Genomic DNA, 19,643 nt, shown 5'->3' on the forward strand with positions numbered 1-19,643 from the left:
CCGGCGCTGCTCCAGCCAGTTTCCTCTAGGACTTGCGGTCTAAATGTCCTTACCCCGGTGTGCCCTGCTGTGGGCTCGGCTCCCGGCGGGGCGCCACTCTGGCCACAGGGCAGCCGTCTGCTCTGCTCTTCGCGCCCACGTTGGACCCTTTCCTGGGGCTCTGGGGCGAGTTCCCGCCGTTGCCTCCGCCTCCTCCTCGGCCTCAGGAGGTTCCAAAGCCCCGAACACGTCCTTGTTTGTGCCACTGACTGTGAAACCTCAGGGCCCCAGCGCAGATGGCGATGTCGGGGCCGAGCTAACCCGGCCTCTGGACAAGAGTGAGTGCAGGAACTAGCGGGGACGGCGGGGCGGGGGGTGTCTGCTGGGCTGAGGGGCGGCCATAAGGAAGCTGCACCCCCTTCCCCTGGACACCCGAGGTCCCTTCGAGCGTTATCATCGCTCCGGCCAGTGTCTGTCTCTTTCACTGATTTGTGAGCCCCTGAACGCTTGTCATTGTGTCCGATTGATGCTTTAATATGGCGCCCCAGAAGTGGGTTTTGCCGTTTCACTCTTCTCTCAATGGTTTAAACCCTTTTATGATTTACCTTCCATGAGTCGTTAGTTGGACGATTGATTTTTCTAGCATCCTTCTTTGTTGTCCACCCCCCCCCACCCCCGCCCAGAATTATTGCCTCAGAGGCGGGGCAGTGAAAAGCCAGAGGAGGACTTTTTTCAGGATTCTTTGTCATTGACTGGGCACCTACACAAGACATTGTCTTAGGCTGTGGGGTGGTTGCCAAGAGGAGCCAGACTCAGCTCCAGATCTTTCTCGCTCCAGACGTATGGATAACCAACTGTAATACAAGGTAGAAGATGGTAGGGGTCCTCTCCAAAAGTGGTAGGCACCATGATCATCCGCGACTGGAGAGAAAGGAATCGCTTAGCATCAGCAGAGTTACTTTGTTCCTTCAAGGTAACTGGATGGATTTGACAGAGAGGCGTGTAAATGTTTACCAGGGAAATTTCAGATTATAGGACTGAATGATTGAGGAGGTGAGGTAGTTTTCTTTAACCAAAGGAAGCTCTGGGAGAACTAGGCACTGAACTATCTTTAGGCATTTCACTTCAATAAGCAACATTAGTGCCTCCTATTGTAACTTTAAAATACAGAATACAACATGCTATGGTCAAATCTTGTTTTTCAGGGCAGAAATACAATACTTTCACTAAAAATGTGATGGAAATTTCACAGTATATATTACTCTTTAACCAGGTCTTCCAAGCCACTGTTAAGCAAACTCTTTGGTTTTACTTGTGGTTGGGGGCTATATTATTTTGTTACTTTTTTTTTTTTTTTTTTGTATTTTTTGTATTTTTCTGAAGTTGGAAACCAGGAGGCAGTTGAACGGACTCCTTCATGTGCCCACCGGGATCCACCTGGCATGCCCACCAGGGGGCGATGCTCTGCCCATCTGAGGCGTTGCTCTTTTGCAACCAGAGCCATTCTGGCGCCTGAGGCAGAGGCCATAGAGCCACCCCCAGCGCCCGGACCAACTTTGCTCCAATGGAGCCTTGGCTGTGGGAGGGGTCGAGAGAGACAGAGAGGAAGGAGAGGGGGAGGGGTGGAGAAGCAGATGGGCGCTTCTCCTGTGTGCCCTGGCCGGGAATCAAATCCGGGACTCCTGCACGCCAGGCCGACGCTCTACCACTGAGCCAACCTGCCAGGGCCTATTTTGGTACTTTTAATAATGTAATTATTATGCCTGACCAGGCAGTGGTGCAGTGGTTAGCATCGTCCTGGACTGCTAAGGACTAGGTTCAAAACTCTGAGGTCACGGGCCTGAGCGCAGGGGCTCCAGTCTGAGTGTGGGTCATAGACATGACCCTGTGGTCGCTGGCTTGGATGCAGCAACCGCCGCCCACCCCCAATCAAGGAACATAAGAGAACGCAATAATGAACAACTAAGGTGCTGCACCTATGAGTTGATAATTCTCATCTTTCCCTTCCTGTCTCGCAAAAACAAGCAAACAAATAATTTTTTGTGTTATTGTATATTATTTATTTTTATTATTTTTAGCTAGAGACAGGGAGAGAGATTCTCTGCTCATCTGGGGCCATGCTCGCAATCAGGCTATTTTTAGCACCTGAGGTGGAGGCTACATAGTACCATCCTCAGCACCGTGGCCTATGCACTCCAATAGAGCCATCGCTGCTGGAGAGGAAGAAAGAGAAAGAGAAGGGGAAGGGGTGGAGAAGCAGATGGTTGTTGCTTCTCCTGTGTGCCCTGACTGGGAATTGAACCTGAGACATCCACACACCAGGCCAATGCTCTACCACTGAGCCAATTGGCTAGGGCCCCAGGGCATCGTCTTAACCATTTTTAAGTATACAGTTCAGTAGTGTTAAGTATATTCACATTGTTGTGAAACATGTCCCCAGAGCTTTTTCATCTTGCAAAACTGAAACTCTAAATTTATTTTTAAAAACCATTTCCGCTTTTATTTTATATTTAAGGAATGATTTGTGTGAAGTAATGACTTATTCATTAGATTTAAATATAGAAAAAATTTTGTGCAACTATTCCAATTTACCTGAAAGTATAAATGTCTTTGATGCTTCCAGTAAGGAGAGAATGGAGACCTAGATTGTTAACAGCAGGTTTTCTTCTGGTGGAGAATCCTTATGTACTAGGTGGTTTTTCATTTCCTTTGGGATTGGTTTAGATGTTGCAATTACTAGAATGATTTTCAACAATGCAAGAGGGGCTGCAGAGAACAATGAACTACCACAGTTTTATATAGCCACATGATTAAGGTACCAGATTTTCACGTAGAGATTGAGACAAGAAGTTGTCACTTCTCAATCACTTGCATGCTCTTCACCCCAAAATTGGTGTACTTCAAGGCTTTGTCCTTTGTTACCTTGCCATCTTATTCTGCAATCTCCTTAGGGTGGCTCACTCTTTCTCCTTTCTCCTTAAGTCAGTATTCCTTTTAGATCTTTGTCTCGAGCCTATACCCCTCTCATTCTCCCTGAACCTGTATCTCCCTGGACCTTAATATCTAGCTGCCTATCACGTAGCTCCACTTGGATTTCTTACGTGCTCCTGACCTTCACATGTCTAAGACAACTTATCTGTTCCTCAACTTCTTGATTCTTCAGGTTTTTTGGTCAAAAACCTGGTAGTCTTGGTTCTTCCCATTCCACTTCCCTACATCTTACAGTCAGAAAGTACAGTCAACAAGTCTTGTTACTTTGCCTCATAAATCCCTTCCTCCACTTCAACCAACCTAACCTAAATAATCAGGTTCTGTCTTTTGATGGGACTATTGAAATAGCCCTTACATGTATCCTTGAACACCTTTGAGCTCTAATCCATTCTCTACTGCAGTCAAAATGTTCTTTTAAAAGAAAGATCTAATAAATAACATCTAAATGTGTTGCCTCCCTGCAAATAATTACTATATTTCCCCATGTATAAGACACTCCCGTGTATGAGATGCACCTTAGTTTTGGGGCCCAAAATTTGAAAAAAAGTGTATTACATAAAGTTACTGAACTCAAGTTCTATTCATAAATTTCATACAATTCCTCATCACTGTCAAAACTCCCATCTACTAGCTTGTCCTCGTCTGTGTCTGATGACCAATCACTGTCTTCATATATTGCCTTGTCCTCAGTTTCATCTATGGCATTTGAAATGCCACAACCACCAGGGTGGTGTTCTTAAGTTTTTTGGGCGTTCTTACGAACTTCTAAGTGTTTGGAAGTCCCAGCAATGAATTGCAGCCAGCTACTTTGATGGCAGAGTGGCCCTCCTCTTTCTGGGAGTCAACAAAACTGCAAGCTTTGGGAGGTCTCTGATGGAGCAGTGAAGGAAGAAGGTAGCTCCCTGGCACCAAGTTCAGCCTGATGAGTGCTGGCTGATCACAGGTGACAGATGCACTTCCAGAGTGTGTTCTGATTTTTGATTAACCACTGGCATGTTTATAGGTGGCAGCAACAAATAATACTTTTTTTTTCTAAGTTAGAGGCTGGAGGCAGGGAGGCAGAGACAGATTCCTGCATGTGCCCTGACGGGGATCCACCCGGCAAGCCCCCTACTGGGTGATGCTCTGCCCACGTGGGGCCCCTGCTCTTGCTTGGCTACTGAGCTGTTTAGCTATTTCAGTGCCTGAGGCAAGGCTGTGGAGCCATCCTCAGCGCCTGGGGCCTAATTGCTCGAACTATTCAAGGTATGGCTGCTGGAGAGGAGGAGAGAGTAAGAGAGAGAGAGAGAAAAATAGAGGGGGGAGGCTGAGGTTTGGAGAAGCAAATGGTCGCTTCTCCTTTGTGCCTTGACTGGGAATCAAACCCAGGACTTCCACATGCCGGGCCAACACTCTACTGCTGAGCTAACTGGCCAGGGCAACAAATAATATTTATGGTAGGTTTTATTAGTAGTTATGACTCCTAGGGAAGGTATCTGCTAAATGAGGCAGGTTTTAGTAGTTTCCATTATAGATTATAGTATTGGTAGAGGGGTAGATGCAGATTGGAACTTGGATTCATAGAGCTTGGCAAGAGGATTGAAGCCATTCACATTCCTTTTAGTAAGGTGAACTGGAAGTTTTGGGGAAGCTTGCTTATCAAAACAACTAGCTGGTATGTTCTGGCATACCACTTACGAAGTAGAGAATTAGGGTGTAATGCTCAGGGAGGGAGGTCAAGATAAGGGAGACGCCTGTATTAGCTATTAGGTCACACTTTTATGACTAGAGTACATATGGTTTCCTGGATGGGATCGTGCTATTAGTTGCAAAAGGGACCTTATGAAAGAGGCTAATGGAAAAAAAAAAGAAAAGAAAAGAAAGAGGCTAATGAAGTTATTATCATTTGTTGTAAGTTTATCAGGTAAGAAATAGCTGAGGCTTCCTAGTCTTTCTGCTGCTGTCACCCCATCACCTGAGCAAGATGTAGAAAGGTCATTTTTGCAATAGTGGCAGTTTTAACAAATCTAGTATAACTTTTTATAATTCCCTTTGTAATATGAGAGATTCAGCATGAGTTCCACTACTAGAGCAATATTCTATTCATCTTAATATTCAACAACATAGAGTTGTTTTTTTTTGTATTTTTCTGAAGTTGGAAATGGGGAGGCAGTCAGACAGACTCCCGCATGCGCCCAACGGGGATCCACCAGGGGGCGATGCTCTGTTGCAACCAGGGCCATTCTAGCACCTGAGGCAGAAGCCATGAAGCCATCCTCAGCGCCCGGGCCAACTTTGCTCCAGTGGAGCCTTGGCTGCGGGAGGGGAAGAGAGAGACAGAGAGGAAGGAGAGGGGGAGGGGTGGAGAAGCAGATGAGCGCTTCTCCTGTGTGCCCTGGCCAGGAATCAAACCCGGGACTCCTGCACGCCAGGCCGACGCTCTACCACAGCCAACCAGCCAGGGTGGGATTTTTTTTGTAGTTTTTATTTTCTTTTTTAGAGAAGGAGGGGAAGGGGGAGAACTGAGAGGCATCAATTCCTAGTTGTGGCCCTTTAGTTGTTCATTGATTGTTCCTCATGTGCCTTGACCAGGGGCTCTAGCCAAGCCAATGACCTTGGACTTCAAGCCCACAACCTTTGGGTTTAAGCCAACGACCATGGCGTCATGTTGATGATCCCACACTCAATCTGGCGAGTCTGCGCTCTAGCTGGCAACCTCAGGGTTTTGAACCTGGGACCTCAGTATCTAAGGTCAATGCTTTATGCACTATGCCACCACAGGTCAGGCCTACCTTTTTGTGGTGGTTCTTTTTCTTTTTGGTTTTCTAAAAAAATATTTTTCCGAAGTTAGAAGTGCGGAGGCAGTCAGACAGACTCCCTCATGCTGCCATATATTTTTCCTAGAATTATTGTCTTTTCCAAAGAACCCTGCCTTCTTGTGATGTGCTTGAGGGAAGACAGCTTCAGTTTTGTCATTTTTGTCTCCAGCAATGTTTCAGGCTTAATTTGCTCATCTTTCTGGTGGTCCAGGGTATTCGTAGAACTCACTTTTTTTTTTTTTAAATTGAGAGGAGGGAGGCAGAGACAGACTCCTGCATGCACCCCACTGGGATCCACCTAGCAAGCCCACTAGAGGGGATGCTCTGCCTATCTGGGCTGTTACTCTCCGTTGCTCAGCAACCAAGCCATATATATATATATTTTTTTAATTATTTTTTTGTGGGTTTTTTTTTTTTTTTTTTGTATTTTTCTGAAGCTGGAAACGGGGAGAGACAGCCAGACAGACTCCCGCATGCGCCCGACCGGGATCCACCCGGCACGCCCACCAGGGGCGATGCTCTGCCCACCAGGGGGCGATGCTCTGCCCCTCTGGGGCGTTGCTCTGCCATGACCAGAGCCACTCTAGCGCCTGGGGCAGAGGCCAAGGAGCCATCCCCAGCGCCCGGGCCATCTTTGCTCCAATGGAGCCTTGGCTGCGGGAGGGGAAGAGAGAGACAGAGAGGAAGGAGAGGGGGAGGGGTGGAGAAGCAAATGGGCGCTTCTCCTATGTGCCCTGGCCAGGAATCGAACCCGGGTCCCCCGCACGCCAGGCCGATGCTATACCGCTGAGCCAACTGGCCAGGGCCTTGTGGGTTTTTTTTAGCGCCTGAGGTGAGGACATGGAGCCATCCTCAGCCCCTGACACCAACTTGCTCAAACCAATCAATCCACAGCTGTAAGGGGCTGGGGGGGTGGGGAGAAGAGGGAGAGGTGGAGGGAGAAGCAGGTGGTCGCTTCTCTGTGCCTTGACTGAACCCAGGACATCCACATGCCAAGCCAGTGCTCTACCACTGAGCCTACCAGCCAGGGCCTGTAGAGCTCACTTTCAATACCACATTTCAAATGGATTACCTTTTTTTTTAAGGTTTTATTTATTGATTTTAGAGAGAGAGGAGAGAGAGAGAGAAAGGCAGGGAGGAGGAGCTAGAAAAATTAGCTCATAGTTGCTTCTTGAGTGTGCCTTGCTCGGGCAAGCTAGGGGTTTCGAACTGGCGACCTCAGTGTTCCAAATCCACGCTTTATCCAGTGTGCCACCACAGGTCATGCCCGATTAGCCTTCTTCACATCTGTACATAGTAGTTGCAAATACAAGGGTGTGGATGATCTTAGCCTTGGTCTCTAATAACACATCTTTGCTCCTGGTGATCTTTCCTAATTCTTTCATTCTTGTCCTTCTGAGTCTCTGCCTTCTTTTGATCTCTTGGCTGTTGTCTTCATCTGAATTGACTGAACCACCTGGCCTGTGATGGTACAGTGGATAAAGCATTGACCTGGAACACAGGTCTCCGGTTCAAAATTCTGGACTTGCCTGGTCAAGGTGCATATGGGATTTGATGCTTCCTGCTCCTTCCCTTTTCTCTCTCTCTCATTGAAAATTAAAAAAAAAAAAAAAAAGAATTGTTAAAAAGCAAACATTTTTAACAATTTCAATGTCTTTTTTTTAGTGGAAGAATTAATTAGAAGCAGTGGGACAGGCAGAGCAGCCACATTTTTAGTGTCTGTGCTGTGTATTTACTACCCCTTCAATTAATAAAGGTAGTAAAACTAGTGCTATTAAAGGAGTGAGAAACAATGCCACTATTAAATTGTCTTTGATACAGTCTCTTTGAGGTTGATTCTGCTTTTCCTTTTTGGATCCTAGAGATTTTCTAACCTATTCTGATCACTTTTCTCCACCTGTGTTTGCACTGTGGCTTTGGCCTTTTCAGTTCTGTTATGAACATTGAGTGAAGCAACATTTTTGCATAGCACTAGAGTGATATAGGGAATGGAATAATTCTAAATAAATTTGATGTTTCAGTTTGTATTGAATTTATAGGTCTGCATGTGTTCTAGCCTACTTCACCAACCCTCAAGTGACCATGTAGCTTCTATGTATTTAGGTGGGTTTAGAGTTAATTATTGATGAATATAGTGAAACAAATGAATGAAAACATTTTAACAAAATAGGTAAATCATAAAGTTTAAACAGTTTCAATTTTATAATAAATGGTTACTTTGTTCTTCATCAGGATGTAAGTGAAGTACAGTGGATCATTATTTTTGTGTGAAGACTCTGGGAGGGCCCAGGTCGGGTAACAGTTGGTTCGAATGTCGTCCTGATCTGCCAAGGTTGTAGATTTGATCCTGGTCAGGGAACATACAAGAATTAATAAATAAGAGGAACAATAAATTGATATTTCTTTTTCCCTCTCCTTCTACCTCCCCCCCTTCTTTCTCCTTCTCTCCCCTTTTCCCCCTTCCCACCTCTCTCTAAAATCAATCAATCAATAAAAAAAAGAGCCTGACTAGGCAGTGGCGCAGTGTTTAGAGCATCGGACTGGGATGCCGAGGACTCAGGTTCAAGACTCCGGGGTCGTCAGCTTGAGCGCGGGCTCATCTGGTTTGAGCAAAAGCTCACCAGCTTGGACCCAAGCTCGCTGGCTCAAGCAAGGGGTTACTCAGTCTGCTGAAGGCCCATGGTCAAGGCACATATGAGAAAGCAATCAATGAACAACTAAGGTGTCGCAATGCATAACGAAAAACTGATTGATGCTTCTCATCTCTCCGTTCCTGTCTGTCTCTGTCTATCCCTCTCTCTGACTCGCTCTCTGTCTCTGTAAAAAAAAAACACCACACACACAAAAAAACAAAAAAAAACAAAAAGAAAAGCCTCCTGGAGGCACATCTGCATTTTAGGAGAGCCTATTCTGATGGATTGTCTTGAACATTTTGTTTTCTCTTCAGGAGAATATATGTGGTAATCATTTAAAACTCAGTGTAACTGATTTAGAGTTTATAGTGGGCATTTTAATTTTAGCAAATTAAATGTAGTTTGAATCCCAACAAAGCCATATTAAATCCCAGGCTCTCATTGCCAGAGGTTGGGAGAAAACTGTTAAAAGTTGTAGTCAAAAAAAAAAAAGTTGTAGTCACTCATTTATACTGTGGCTGAAATCCAGAGAGTGTCTCCTTCAATCACTGTTAATTTTAATGAGAAGTAAAAAAAAATGAGATCATTCTGTTAAGAACAATGAAACAAAGCTTAATTTTTATGAAAAAACAAGTGTTTTATATACTTCTATAGTAGGTGAAATTTTTAGTGCTATTTCCATTGTTAATGTTTTTGATAACAGATTTTAGAAAAATCCTTTTAGTTAAAGTGTAGATACAGAGAAACCTCACTTTTTTGTGTGGGTAATATTTATTTCTAAAGGCTTGAAAATATCTACATACCACCAAGTTTACCCATTTAAAGTGTATAATTAAATGGTTTATTTGTAGGGCTGTACAACTATCATTGTACAGTCTAATTTTAGGACATCTTCGTTAACCCAGAAAGAAGTCTCCTACCATAGCAGTAACTCCCATTCCCCTAGCCCCCAGTCCCCTCCACCCGCATACTAATCCCTGTTGTTTCTGTGGGGACATTTCATGTAAATACAATACAACATGTGGTCTTTCCTGACTAGTTTCTTTCACTTAGCAAGAGAAACCTCTCATTTTAAAAAACATTTTACATTGAGTAAAGCATCATTTTTGCATAGTACTAGAGTGTTACAGGGAATGGATTAATTCTAAATAAATTTGATGTTTCAGTTTGTATTGAATTTATAGGTCTGCAGAATGTTCCCAAGCAGTTGCATGGGCTTTAGTCCAGTCTTTTGTCATTGAGTTTTCCACTATCGCAGCAAAGAAACTGCGATAGTTACTGGTTTGTGTAGGGGGCTGGTCCCGCCCGGCATGGTTAGGGGCCTTTTGCACGTCTAGCGACCTCCACGTCCTTGGCTTGCCCTAGAAAGATTTCAGGGATAAATTGGAGTGAGAATAAAGCAACTTTTATTCAGGTAGAGAAAAAGAGGCTAGGCGGCGGGAACCACTGTGAAAAGAAGCAGAAAGTATCTGTCCAAGTGGATGTGGGCCAACTGAGAGCTGAGTGCGTAGTGAGTCCTTGGGAGTTGGTGTGTCTCCAAGGATGGAGTAGTTGTTTGCAAGCTCTGTGGTGCCAAATTCTGATTCTGCCTCCTGGTGGGGTGGGGCAAGGGGCTTGTTATTACCACCACGGGGTTTCCTCCTATTAACTGTTTGTCTTTGATCTTGCCCAGAGGTGGGGGCTTTGGTGAGCAGACCTGGGCTCCTACTTCCTCACCCACTCGACTTGGCTGGGTCTTTCCGTAACTTTCTTTCTGTCCTTCCTCACTGGGTATAAAGTAACAGAAACCTAGAAATATCAGGATAACTGCCTGTGATAGGGGAGATATATATTGTCAATGAAAGAAATGTCCAAACCTGTAAGAACTTTTTTTTATGAGTTTATTTGAGCCAAATTGACAAGTGCCAGGAAGTAAAATCTCAACAGATTGAGAAAATGCTCTGGAAAATGGTAGTTTTGCCACTTATTTTAAAAATCAGAATCAAAGGAAGCCTAAGGGGGTTAACATGAAATCCATTGGTGAGAGGTTTGGGAGGCAGGGATAGGGTAGTTAACTGTTAACACAATAGTAGTAACTGTGTCTCTGCTCCGGTGGGTGTTTGTGCTTTGTGGGTTGGTGGGGTTGGAAATTACTTGGATAATCCAAAGGTTTGTTATCAGGTATGTTATCGTAGATGCAAAACAAGACAGCAGATCAGCTAATTTAAGGTAAAGCTTGACCTTTGCTGGGGAAAATACTGGTCTAGGACTTGATTATCTGCCATGAACTGCTTTGTTAGAAAGTTTTTGTTTGAGACTAGGTATGTGGTCGTTTTAGGTCTCTGAGTTTGTAAGACCCGCTGTGTAGGCCTCCCCGGAGCTTGTCAGGTTTAGTGTGTAACCCCTTTTTGTCTACAATGTAGACCACATTTAGTGGGCAAATATAGTGCTAAACCAGCCATTTTGAATTTCCCTCATTTTACAAACAGATTTTTGTTAGTGGATGTTCTTTACTCAGCCTTCATTTTTTCAGGGAATGTTGTATGTATTGTGGCTGCATGAAAATGCAGTCGGTGCCTTTGTGGAAGGTAGAACTAGAGGCTGCTTGGCCTTTCTGTGTATCCTGGGCAAAGATTCTATCTTCAGTTTTGGCCTGCCTTCCCAGGAATACAGTGTGTGGCTGAATCAGAAAAATGTTTATCTCTACAGAATAATGTAGTAGTCTTTTAACATGTTCGGTGGCAATACAATCTCAGCTTAATTAATTTAAAATATTTTAATAAAATACTTAAAATATGATTCTAAGTGGCACGTACTTCAGCAGGCATCTATCGATAATTTAACCTCCCCTACAGTACAGTAATTTCTCTGCCATAATCTTTGAAATGACGTCCGTTAAGCCTTACTTGAGTACTTTCAGTGTGACAAGGAGCTGGCACTTTTGTGAGGCAGCCCTTTCCACTGTTCTAATTATTAGGAAGCTCTTGTGTAAATTCCACTGGAATCTGCTTCTTTCACTTCTCCCTGATTTTAGTTTTGCCATCTAGAACAAAGTTAAGTATAATCTGTTCTCCCTAAAATTATGACCTCCAAACTAAAGATCTTCCCTGACTCCTTTAGTTATTTGCATAAAAGCATAATGCTCTGGTCCTTGCAGTATTGGTTGTCTTTCTAATTTTTCTTTTTTAAATGAGGGTGGGACAGACAGACAGGAAGGGAGAGAGATGAGAAGCCATCAACTCATTGCTGTGACACCTTCATTGATTGTTTTCTCCTACGTGCCTTAACTGAGGGCGGGGATCCAGCTGAGCCAGTGACCTGTTGCTCAAGCCAGCCCAACCTGACCTTTAGACTCAAGCCAGTGACCATGGGGTTATGTCTATGATCCCACGCTCAAGCCGGTGACCCCGGGGATTTGAATCTGGGTCCTCAGCGTCCCAGGTTGATGATCCATGCACAAAGCCACTGCCTGGTCAGGCTTGGTTGTCTTTCTAGATACCTTTTAGCTGCTCATTATTAGATGTTCATGATGGTTGCTAGTAAACAAAATAGAGCATGATTATGTAAAGTGGCTTGATAGAGGCTAGGGGCAATGTCGAATCCTGTCGCAGCTTGCTTATTCCTGTGCAGTGTAACAGGAATATTACATAGTTAGACTTTATAATTTTTCTAGGTACTCTGTCTCACTATTAAATCATAAAGAGTTTATGGTCAAATAAAACTTTAAATTTCTTGCAACACTCAGTAGATTGCTGCCTTGAGTGTTATGACTTTAAGCTTCTTTTGCTTTTGGACTTTTCTATTTAGAGACAAATATTAAACAAACTGTGTATTTTGATATCTTCCAGATGAGGTAAAGAAGATCCTAGACCAGTTTTACAAGAGGAAGGAAATTCAGAAACTGGGTGCTGATTATGGACTCGATGGTAATGCTAATAACTTTCCATCAGGGACATTTTATTACTTTTTAGATTGTAGCTTTGTCAGCATTTGTAGTCCTAGTGGACATAGTTGTGATCTGGAGGACGTCCATGACCTTGGCTTTTGTCTGAGCAGGAGATTGGCCAGGTAGACCTGGTGATCCAGACATATAGCCAAGGAGCTGTGTGTTAACTTTCCTTTATGTTGTGCTACTTTAGCCCAGATCTGATCAACCAAAAACCCCCCCAAAACACTGATTAATTAGGTGTGATGTGTATATGTGCTGTTTAAGTGAGAAGTGAAATGAAAACTAAGCACTACCTGTTTCGACTTTGTATTCCCTGCAGCTCGTCTCTTCCACCAAGCTTTCATCAGCTTTCGAAATTACATCATGCAGTCTCACTCCCTGGACGTGGACATTCACATTATTTTGAATGATATTTGCTTTAGTGCAGGCAAGTGTTTATAGAGATTTTTAAAAATCCTGTTGAACAAACTCTCTATTTCCTTTCTCTCCTTAGGCCTTGTTTAGAATAGGCTTTGTTAACATTCTCTATAAATAAGTCAGTGCTTGCATAGAAAGGAGGCTGTCTGGGTGCTTTTGTTTTTAAATGGGTCCTTGATCTAGTTACTAAGTCACCCATATGTCTCAGACTGGAGGTCGATTTGATCTCTCACCATCTGCTCTTCACTGTGAGTTAATATAGACCGCAGTGAAGTGAACTTTCAGACAGGACAGAATTGATGCATGCAGCAGATTCCACTTGTTTCTACCACTGACTTCTTCATCCCTCATATCTAGACAGCTCTTGCCATAAAAGAGAAAAAGTAAGAACATCATCATTTTGTTCCCATAGGCAGCTTGGTTTTGGTTATATATTTTAGATGTATATGATTATTAGACCTTAACCTTGACCTGTACCAGGCACTGAGTGAGAACCTGGAGACAGAGTGGAGTGGGCCCCGACCCACCCTCAGAGCCACTGAGCAGTGGAGACTTCTTGCTGAGAAGTCAGTTCACTGTCACGCTTTGTCTCGCAGTGGTCTCTGTAGTTTAAAAATGATTGCACCTGCATTGCTCTTCAAGAACCACAGGCCTTCTCTCTAATGTATATTTCCAGATTTTTAAATTTTAATTTAACTTTCAACAATTCTGATCGTTACCTGCTTATGTTGGAAGAGTAGAACAGGGTGGGTGGCAGCAAGTTTTCTGTTTTCCTAGAAAAGATCGATGAAATTGGGAGGAACATGTAAGACAAAGCAGGATCTCAGAAAAGGGTAGTGTCTTGCTCCAGGGTTTTTCTTTTCATCTTGGCAATGTCCCCCAACTTAACCCACTAAGAAGAAAGGTCTCACTAAGTGTAGTTATGGATGACATGTATTTGCACCTGTTAATGCATTTTTTTTTTTTTTCCAGCTCATGTGGATGATTTATTTCCATTTTTCTTGAGACATGCAAAACAGATATTTCCTATGTTGGAATGTAAAGATGATCTACGTAAAATCAGTGACTTAAGGTTACCACCTAATTGGTTAGTTTCTTCATTTGTGGATTGGAAATTTTCAGTTTCTAATCTTGGGAGATTAGTAATTATTATTATTTTTTATTGTATGCTGGATGATAAATCATAAGGAGTCTAGATTGTGTCGTTTTTCCTAGAAAAAGCAGCAGTGAATCCGGCAGGCAGGTAGCTGGTGTCTCCCCTCTGCCCTGATCCAGCTCTGTTTTAGGTTTATACTGAGATCTAGAGTAGCCCTTACTTTAGGGTGTCATCCTTACAATTTGAATGTGTTCTTTCTGGTGTCTCAGCTGAATGCTCGGGGTGTTAACGAGCTCTCACAGCCATCGTGGCTACAACTCCAGCCTCCAGCACTTTGCCACCTCTTTGAGAATTTTTTCCAAACCCTTAGCAAGCTCTTCTCTGCTGGGCCCTGCACATGTTCCACCCAGCCCTCGGCCCAGGGCCATGGGGAACTCCCACACAGACTTTAAAGCTCCCCCTCTGCTCTACCCTTTCTTTTCTTCTGTACTCAGTCCTTTACATTTCAGCTGCTTCAGCACCTCTCAGTGTGGTCTCTGCTGCTCAGCTTGGTGGGACTACTATATTTTGCTTGACTTTTACCTCCTTATTCCCTCCTGGGCTGCAGTGAGGCTCATCTCAAGTGTTCCCTTCTTCCAGGGTCTGTAGTCCTGCACTACCTGTTGCCCATGTCTCCAAGCAGCTGCTACATATATTTTGTCCAGTTTTGTGTTTGTTTATGGTGGGAGGGCAAGTCCACTGCCACTCGTCATGGCCAGAAGCGGAAGACTCAGTCATTTTACATTGTATATGTTGAAATTCAGAGCCTGGGAAGATTTGCTTATAAGCTCATGGGTTTAGAGCTGTGAAAGTGATGTGAGCATATCTGTGAAGTAGTTTAAACTTATTTTAATTCACTAATATGAATTTGGATTTTTCTGTTTCATGTTTAATAAATGTCATTCTTGTCATTATTATAGTGTGGAAATGAAACTCATCATTTAATTAAGTTTTTAAAATTTTTTTTATTTATTGCTTTTAGAGAGAGAGGAAGGGAGAGAGAGCTTCATTTGTTATTTCACTTATATTTATGGATTCATTGGTTGATTCTTGTACGTGCATTGACTGGGGATCAAACCCACAACCTTGGCATACTGGGATGACACTTTAAGCAGTTGAGCTACTGGCCAGTGCTTAAGTTTTTTAAAGGTGTTATCTTAAGAATATTAGGATATTTCTTTGGGATTTTTTTCTGTTGAGAACTTTGCCAAGATAGATTTTGAAATTAATGAGATCAAACTGTTTACCTACTCATCTTTTAGGTATCCAGAAGCCAGAGCCATACAGCGGAAGATAGTATTCCATTCAGGCCCCACAAACAGTGGAAAGACTTATCATGCCATCCAGAAATACTTGTCAGCAAAATCTGGAGTGTACTGTGGACCTTTAAAATTACTGGCACATGAGATCTTCGAAAAGAGTAATGCTGCTGTCAGTGTATTACCAAATATTTGCCGCTTTTCCTATAAATTTTGTGTGTGGGGGTGATAAGAATGAAGATGAGAAGGTGGAGTGCATATGTCGTATGCTGTGTGTTAAAAGTTGCCTTATTTCATTGCACCTAAGAAGCTATCAGTTGTAAGATGTACCATTATTTTATGTACAACTGAGGAAGAAAAAGTATTACTAACTGAACTCTGACATACCAGTCAATTGTTAACGTATATCCTGATTTCAGAGATACTAAAATGTGAAAAAAAGTGTTTGAATAAATGAAATATAATGTCACAGAAAATTTCATGTATAGATACAGATAACCTGAACCTACTACCCAGGTCCTGTCAGATTCTAACATTTTTCTATACTTGTTTTATTTACTTTAAAAAACATTATTTATTGATTTTAGAGAGAGGGAGGGAGAAAGAAACATCAATTTGTTTTTCCATTTATTTATGCATTTATTGGTTGTTTCTTGTATGTGCCCTGACCAGGGGATCCAATTTGCAACCTTGGCATATCAGGATAGTGCTCTAAACAACTGGGCTGCTGGGCCAGAGCTTACCTTTTTTTTTAAGAAATAAAATATTGGCCCTGGCCGGTTGGCTCAGTGGTAGAGCGTTGGCCTGGCGTGCAGGAGTCCCGGGTTCGATTCCCAGCCAGGGCACACAGGAGAGGCACCCATCTGCTTCTCCACCCCTCCCCCTCTCCTTCCTCTCTGCCTCTCTCTTCCCCTCCTTCAGCCAAGGCTCCATTGGAGCAAAGATGGCCCGGGCGCTGAGGATGGCTCTCTGACCTCTGCCTCAGGCGCTAGAGTGGCTCTGGTCACAACAGAGCAACACCCCGGATGGGCAGAGCATCTCTCCCTGGTGGGTGTGCCGGGTGGATCCCGGTCGAGCGCATGCGGGAGTCTGACTGCCTCCCTGTTTCTGGCTTCGGAAAAATACAAAAATAAAGAAATAAATAAAATATTGATGTAGTTGCAACTCTCTGAAACCCTCTTTTGCTTCCTCAGAGTTAGCCACTACTCTATTATGATATTTAGTTTACCTTTTTTTAGATTAGACTTCTGATGCTATCAAATAGAGCTAATAATAAAGACTAAAGCTACCTTTCCAAACCTGAAAAGGACTGAATATCCTGAGTTCTGAGGCATCGTTTTACTAACGGGGTCAAACTTTGATTTGTTTTATTATGACTATAATGTGAGATAAACCAGTTATGTAATTTATGTACTTTTCCTACATAATTGCCTCTTTATCCATAAATACAGAACAAAGACTTTCTTTTACATATCACAGGATATTTATATAAAGCAGGACATTTAGTATTGATAGATCACTATTATTTAATCCATAGTCTATATTCAAATTTTGTCATTTGTCCAGTAACGATAACAACAGTCCCACCTTACCCCGTCCCCACTGCCCCCACCCCAGATCCCGTCCAGAGTCTCACACTGTATTTCATTGTCATGTTTCTAGTTTCTGTTAATCTGAGACAATTTCTTTTCCTTTGTCTTTCATAACCTTTGCATTTTGGAAGACTACTGTAGGTCAAGTGTGTTATAAACTGTCACTCAGTTTGATATGTTTGATGTTTCCTCATGGTTAGTTTCAGGCCACTGGGAGACCAGCTGTCCCGGTTTGCCTGAAGTTTCCCAGATTTAGCACCAAAAGCCCTTCATCTTTGGGAGCCCCTCAGTCTGGGCAAACCAGGTGGTTGATCCTCAGATATACCATGGCATTGATACTGGTCTTTCTCAAAGAATTATATTAGGAAGACTACATGCTTTTTTTTTTTAACTTTTCCATTGATTTGAGAGAGAGAGAAAAGAAGGGGGGGGAAGAGAGAGAAAGAGAAGGATTAACTTACTGTTCCATGTGGTGGTTCTATTTTGATTAGGTGCTCTAACTGGGGATCAAACTGCAACTTCAGTGCACTAGGATGACACTTGATTCACTCAGCCACCCAGCCAGGGCCAGGAATACTGTACATTCTTAAATTTTATTTATAATATTCTTGAATATGGAAATACTTTATGTTCATTTTATTCTAATAAACTGAAATAGTATGGAAACCTACAAAGTTTAAAAGTGAAACTTCTATTTCTCATGCTTTTGTTACTTGAAAATTTAGCTGCCTTGAGATGTTTCCAAGTTTACATAGAGAGTAGCTTTTATTTTTTATGAAAAAAATTTTTTTTAAAAGATTGGCAATATTTTGTTTCAGCTGTTAAACAAATAAATTTGATGGTAGTGGAGAGAATACGCTATTAAACAATCAAAACTTCTTTTTGCTATTGTTTGCAAGGAGAAAATAACTCCAGGTTTCTTTTTGTCATCCTAGGATGTGCCGTGTGACTTAGTAACAGGTGAAGAGCGTGTGACAGTAGATCCCAGTGGGAAGCAGGCTGCCCATGTTGCTTGTACTGTTGAGATGTGCAGTGTTACAACTCCTTGTAAGTGTACACCATTTTTAAAAACTTAGTATTGTTTTCTTACTTTAAAATACTGATGAACATATGAAATGTTTTTTATTGTGAAAAAATTTTAAATTGAAACAAAGAAGAGAATAGTACAACAAATACCCAGTGTCTACTATCACTAATAAATGCCCAAAACTTTCTGTGATGAGTGCTTTTGAATATTCTTTTCCTTTTTTTTTCTTAACTAAAATTTTAACAGGTATGAAGTTACCTTTGTGCCAATATCAGTTCAGTCCTTCCCCTTCTTATTTTTCCCCCAGTATTATTTTGTATTAGTTTCAGATGTACATATAGTGGTTAGACCAATGATTTTCATCCTTTTTACACTTGGGGACTGGTGAAAATAGAATCATTTCGGCATCACTAAGGCAGAAATCACCCTGAGCAAATTTGACTAAGATCATTGGGTCTGGAATCTTCATACAACATCAGGGTAGGTAACTCTTTTCATGGACCGGCATGAAATTTCTGGTGGACCAGTCCACACACTGGTGGTTGAAAAACACAGGGTTATATAATCACATACTTTACAGTGTTCCCCCTGATATTCCAGTACCTACCGGGCACCATACATATTTATCTCAGTGTTAATTGACTGTATTACCTGTGCTGTACTTTGCGTCCTGACTGTTTCATAAGTACCAATCTGTACTTCTCAATCCCATCACCTTTTTCACCTAGTACCCAGTCCCCCTCCTCTCTGCCAGTCATAAATCTGTTCCCTGTGTCTATGAATCTATGTTCTGTTTTATTTGTTTATATTCTTTAGATTCAACATATGAGTGAAATCACATGGTACTTGTCTTTCTCTGACTGACTTATTTCACTTAGCATAATACCCTCTAGGTCCATCTATGCTGTCAGAAATGGTAAGATTTAACTTTTTTATAGCCATTTATTATTCATATTTTTTATCTTTTTAAAACAAAATTTTAAATTTATTTATTGATTTTAGAGAAAGAGAAATAGAGTAGAGGATACCAGTTTATTGTTCCATTTATTTATGTGTTCATTGGTTGTTTCTTTTATTTGCCCTGACTTAGCTTTGAACCCTCAACCTTGGTTTACTGGGACAATGATCTCACCAACTGAGCTAACCTGCCAGGGCCCTGCCTCTTTATATACTGATATATATTACCAATCAATACTCTAGATTGTCTTAAAACATTTATGTGGTTATCATAGTGTATTATAGTTCCACATTTGCTTTTTATTCTATACGTTTTCAGATCTAGACTTGTTTTTTATGTATATACAATTACATATTATAAAATACATATCAAGTTTATTCATTAAACTGTTACATAGTATTCTTTTTTTTTTTTTTTTTTGCATTTTTCTGAAGCTGGAAACTGGGAGGCGGTCAGACAGACTCCCACATGCACCCGACCGGGATCTACCCGGCATGCCCACCAGGGGGCGATGCTCTGCCCATCTGGGGCGTTGCTCTGTTGCATCCAGAGCCATCCTAGTGCCTGAGGCAGAGGCCACAGAGCCAGCCTCAGTGCCTGGGCCATCTTTGCTCCGGTGGAGCCTTGGCTGCGGGAGAGGAAGAGAGAGACAGAGAGGAAGGGGGGGGGGTGGAGAAGCAGATGTGCTCTTCTCCTGTGTGCCCTGTCCAGGAATTGAACCCGGGACTCCTGCACGCCAGGCCGACGCTCTACCACTGAGCAAACTGGCCAGGGCCACATAGTTCTATTTTATGATGAAACATATACATTCCTACATTAAAGGATATTGAAGTTGTTTAAAGTTTTTCACTATTAAATGTAGCACTGCAGTCAACTAAGTTGTTTTAAAAATATTTAAAATGAAAATTAACTTTTTTTTATTACAT

At 42.3% G+C, this 19,643-nt stretch overlaps 1 protein-coding gene across 3 annotated transcripts in view; it reads left to right on the forward strand.

Annotated features, from left to right (window-relative positions):
* The window catches only part of SUPV3L1 (Suv3 like RNA helicase), a 50,198-nt gene continuing 30,555 nt past the window's right edge, over nucleotides 1–19,643 (forward strand). Inside the window, exons 1-6 of one of the 3 annotated variants that reach the window (XM_066242064.1) lie at nucleotides 1–317; nucleotides 12,229–12,306; nucleotides 12,649–12,756; nucleotides 13,719–13,833; nucleotides 15,144–15,312; nucleotides 17,668–17,779. In XM_066242064.1, coding sequence (XP_066098161.1) covers nucleotides 44–317; nucleotides 12,229–12,306; nucleotides 12,649–12,756; nucleotides 13,719–13,833; nucleotides 15,144–15,312; nucleotides 17,668–17,779 — 856 coding nt within the window. In that variant the 5' untranslated portion in view covers nucleotides 1–43. Of the gene's footprint in view, nucleotides 318–12,228; nucleotides 12,307–12,648; nucleotides 12,757–13,718; nucleotides 13,834–15,143; nucleotides 15,313–17,667; nucleotides 17,780–19,643 lie in introns of those variants that run through there. The other 2 variants (XM_066242066.1, XM_066242065.1) reach the window with 2 other exon arrangements.

This window comes from Saccopteryx bilineata, chromosome 9 (genome assembly GCF_036850765.1).
Source record: "Saccopteryx bilineata isolate mSacBil1 chromosome 9, mSacBil1_pri_phased_curated, whole genome shotgun sequence".
Lineage (NCBI taxonomy): Eukaryota > Metazoa > Chordata > Mammalia > Chiroptera > Emballonuridae > Saccopteryx > Saccopteryx bilineata.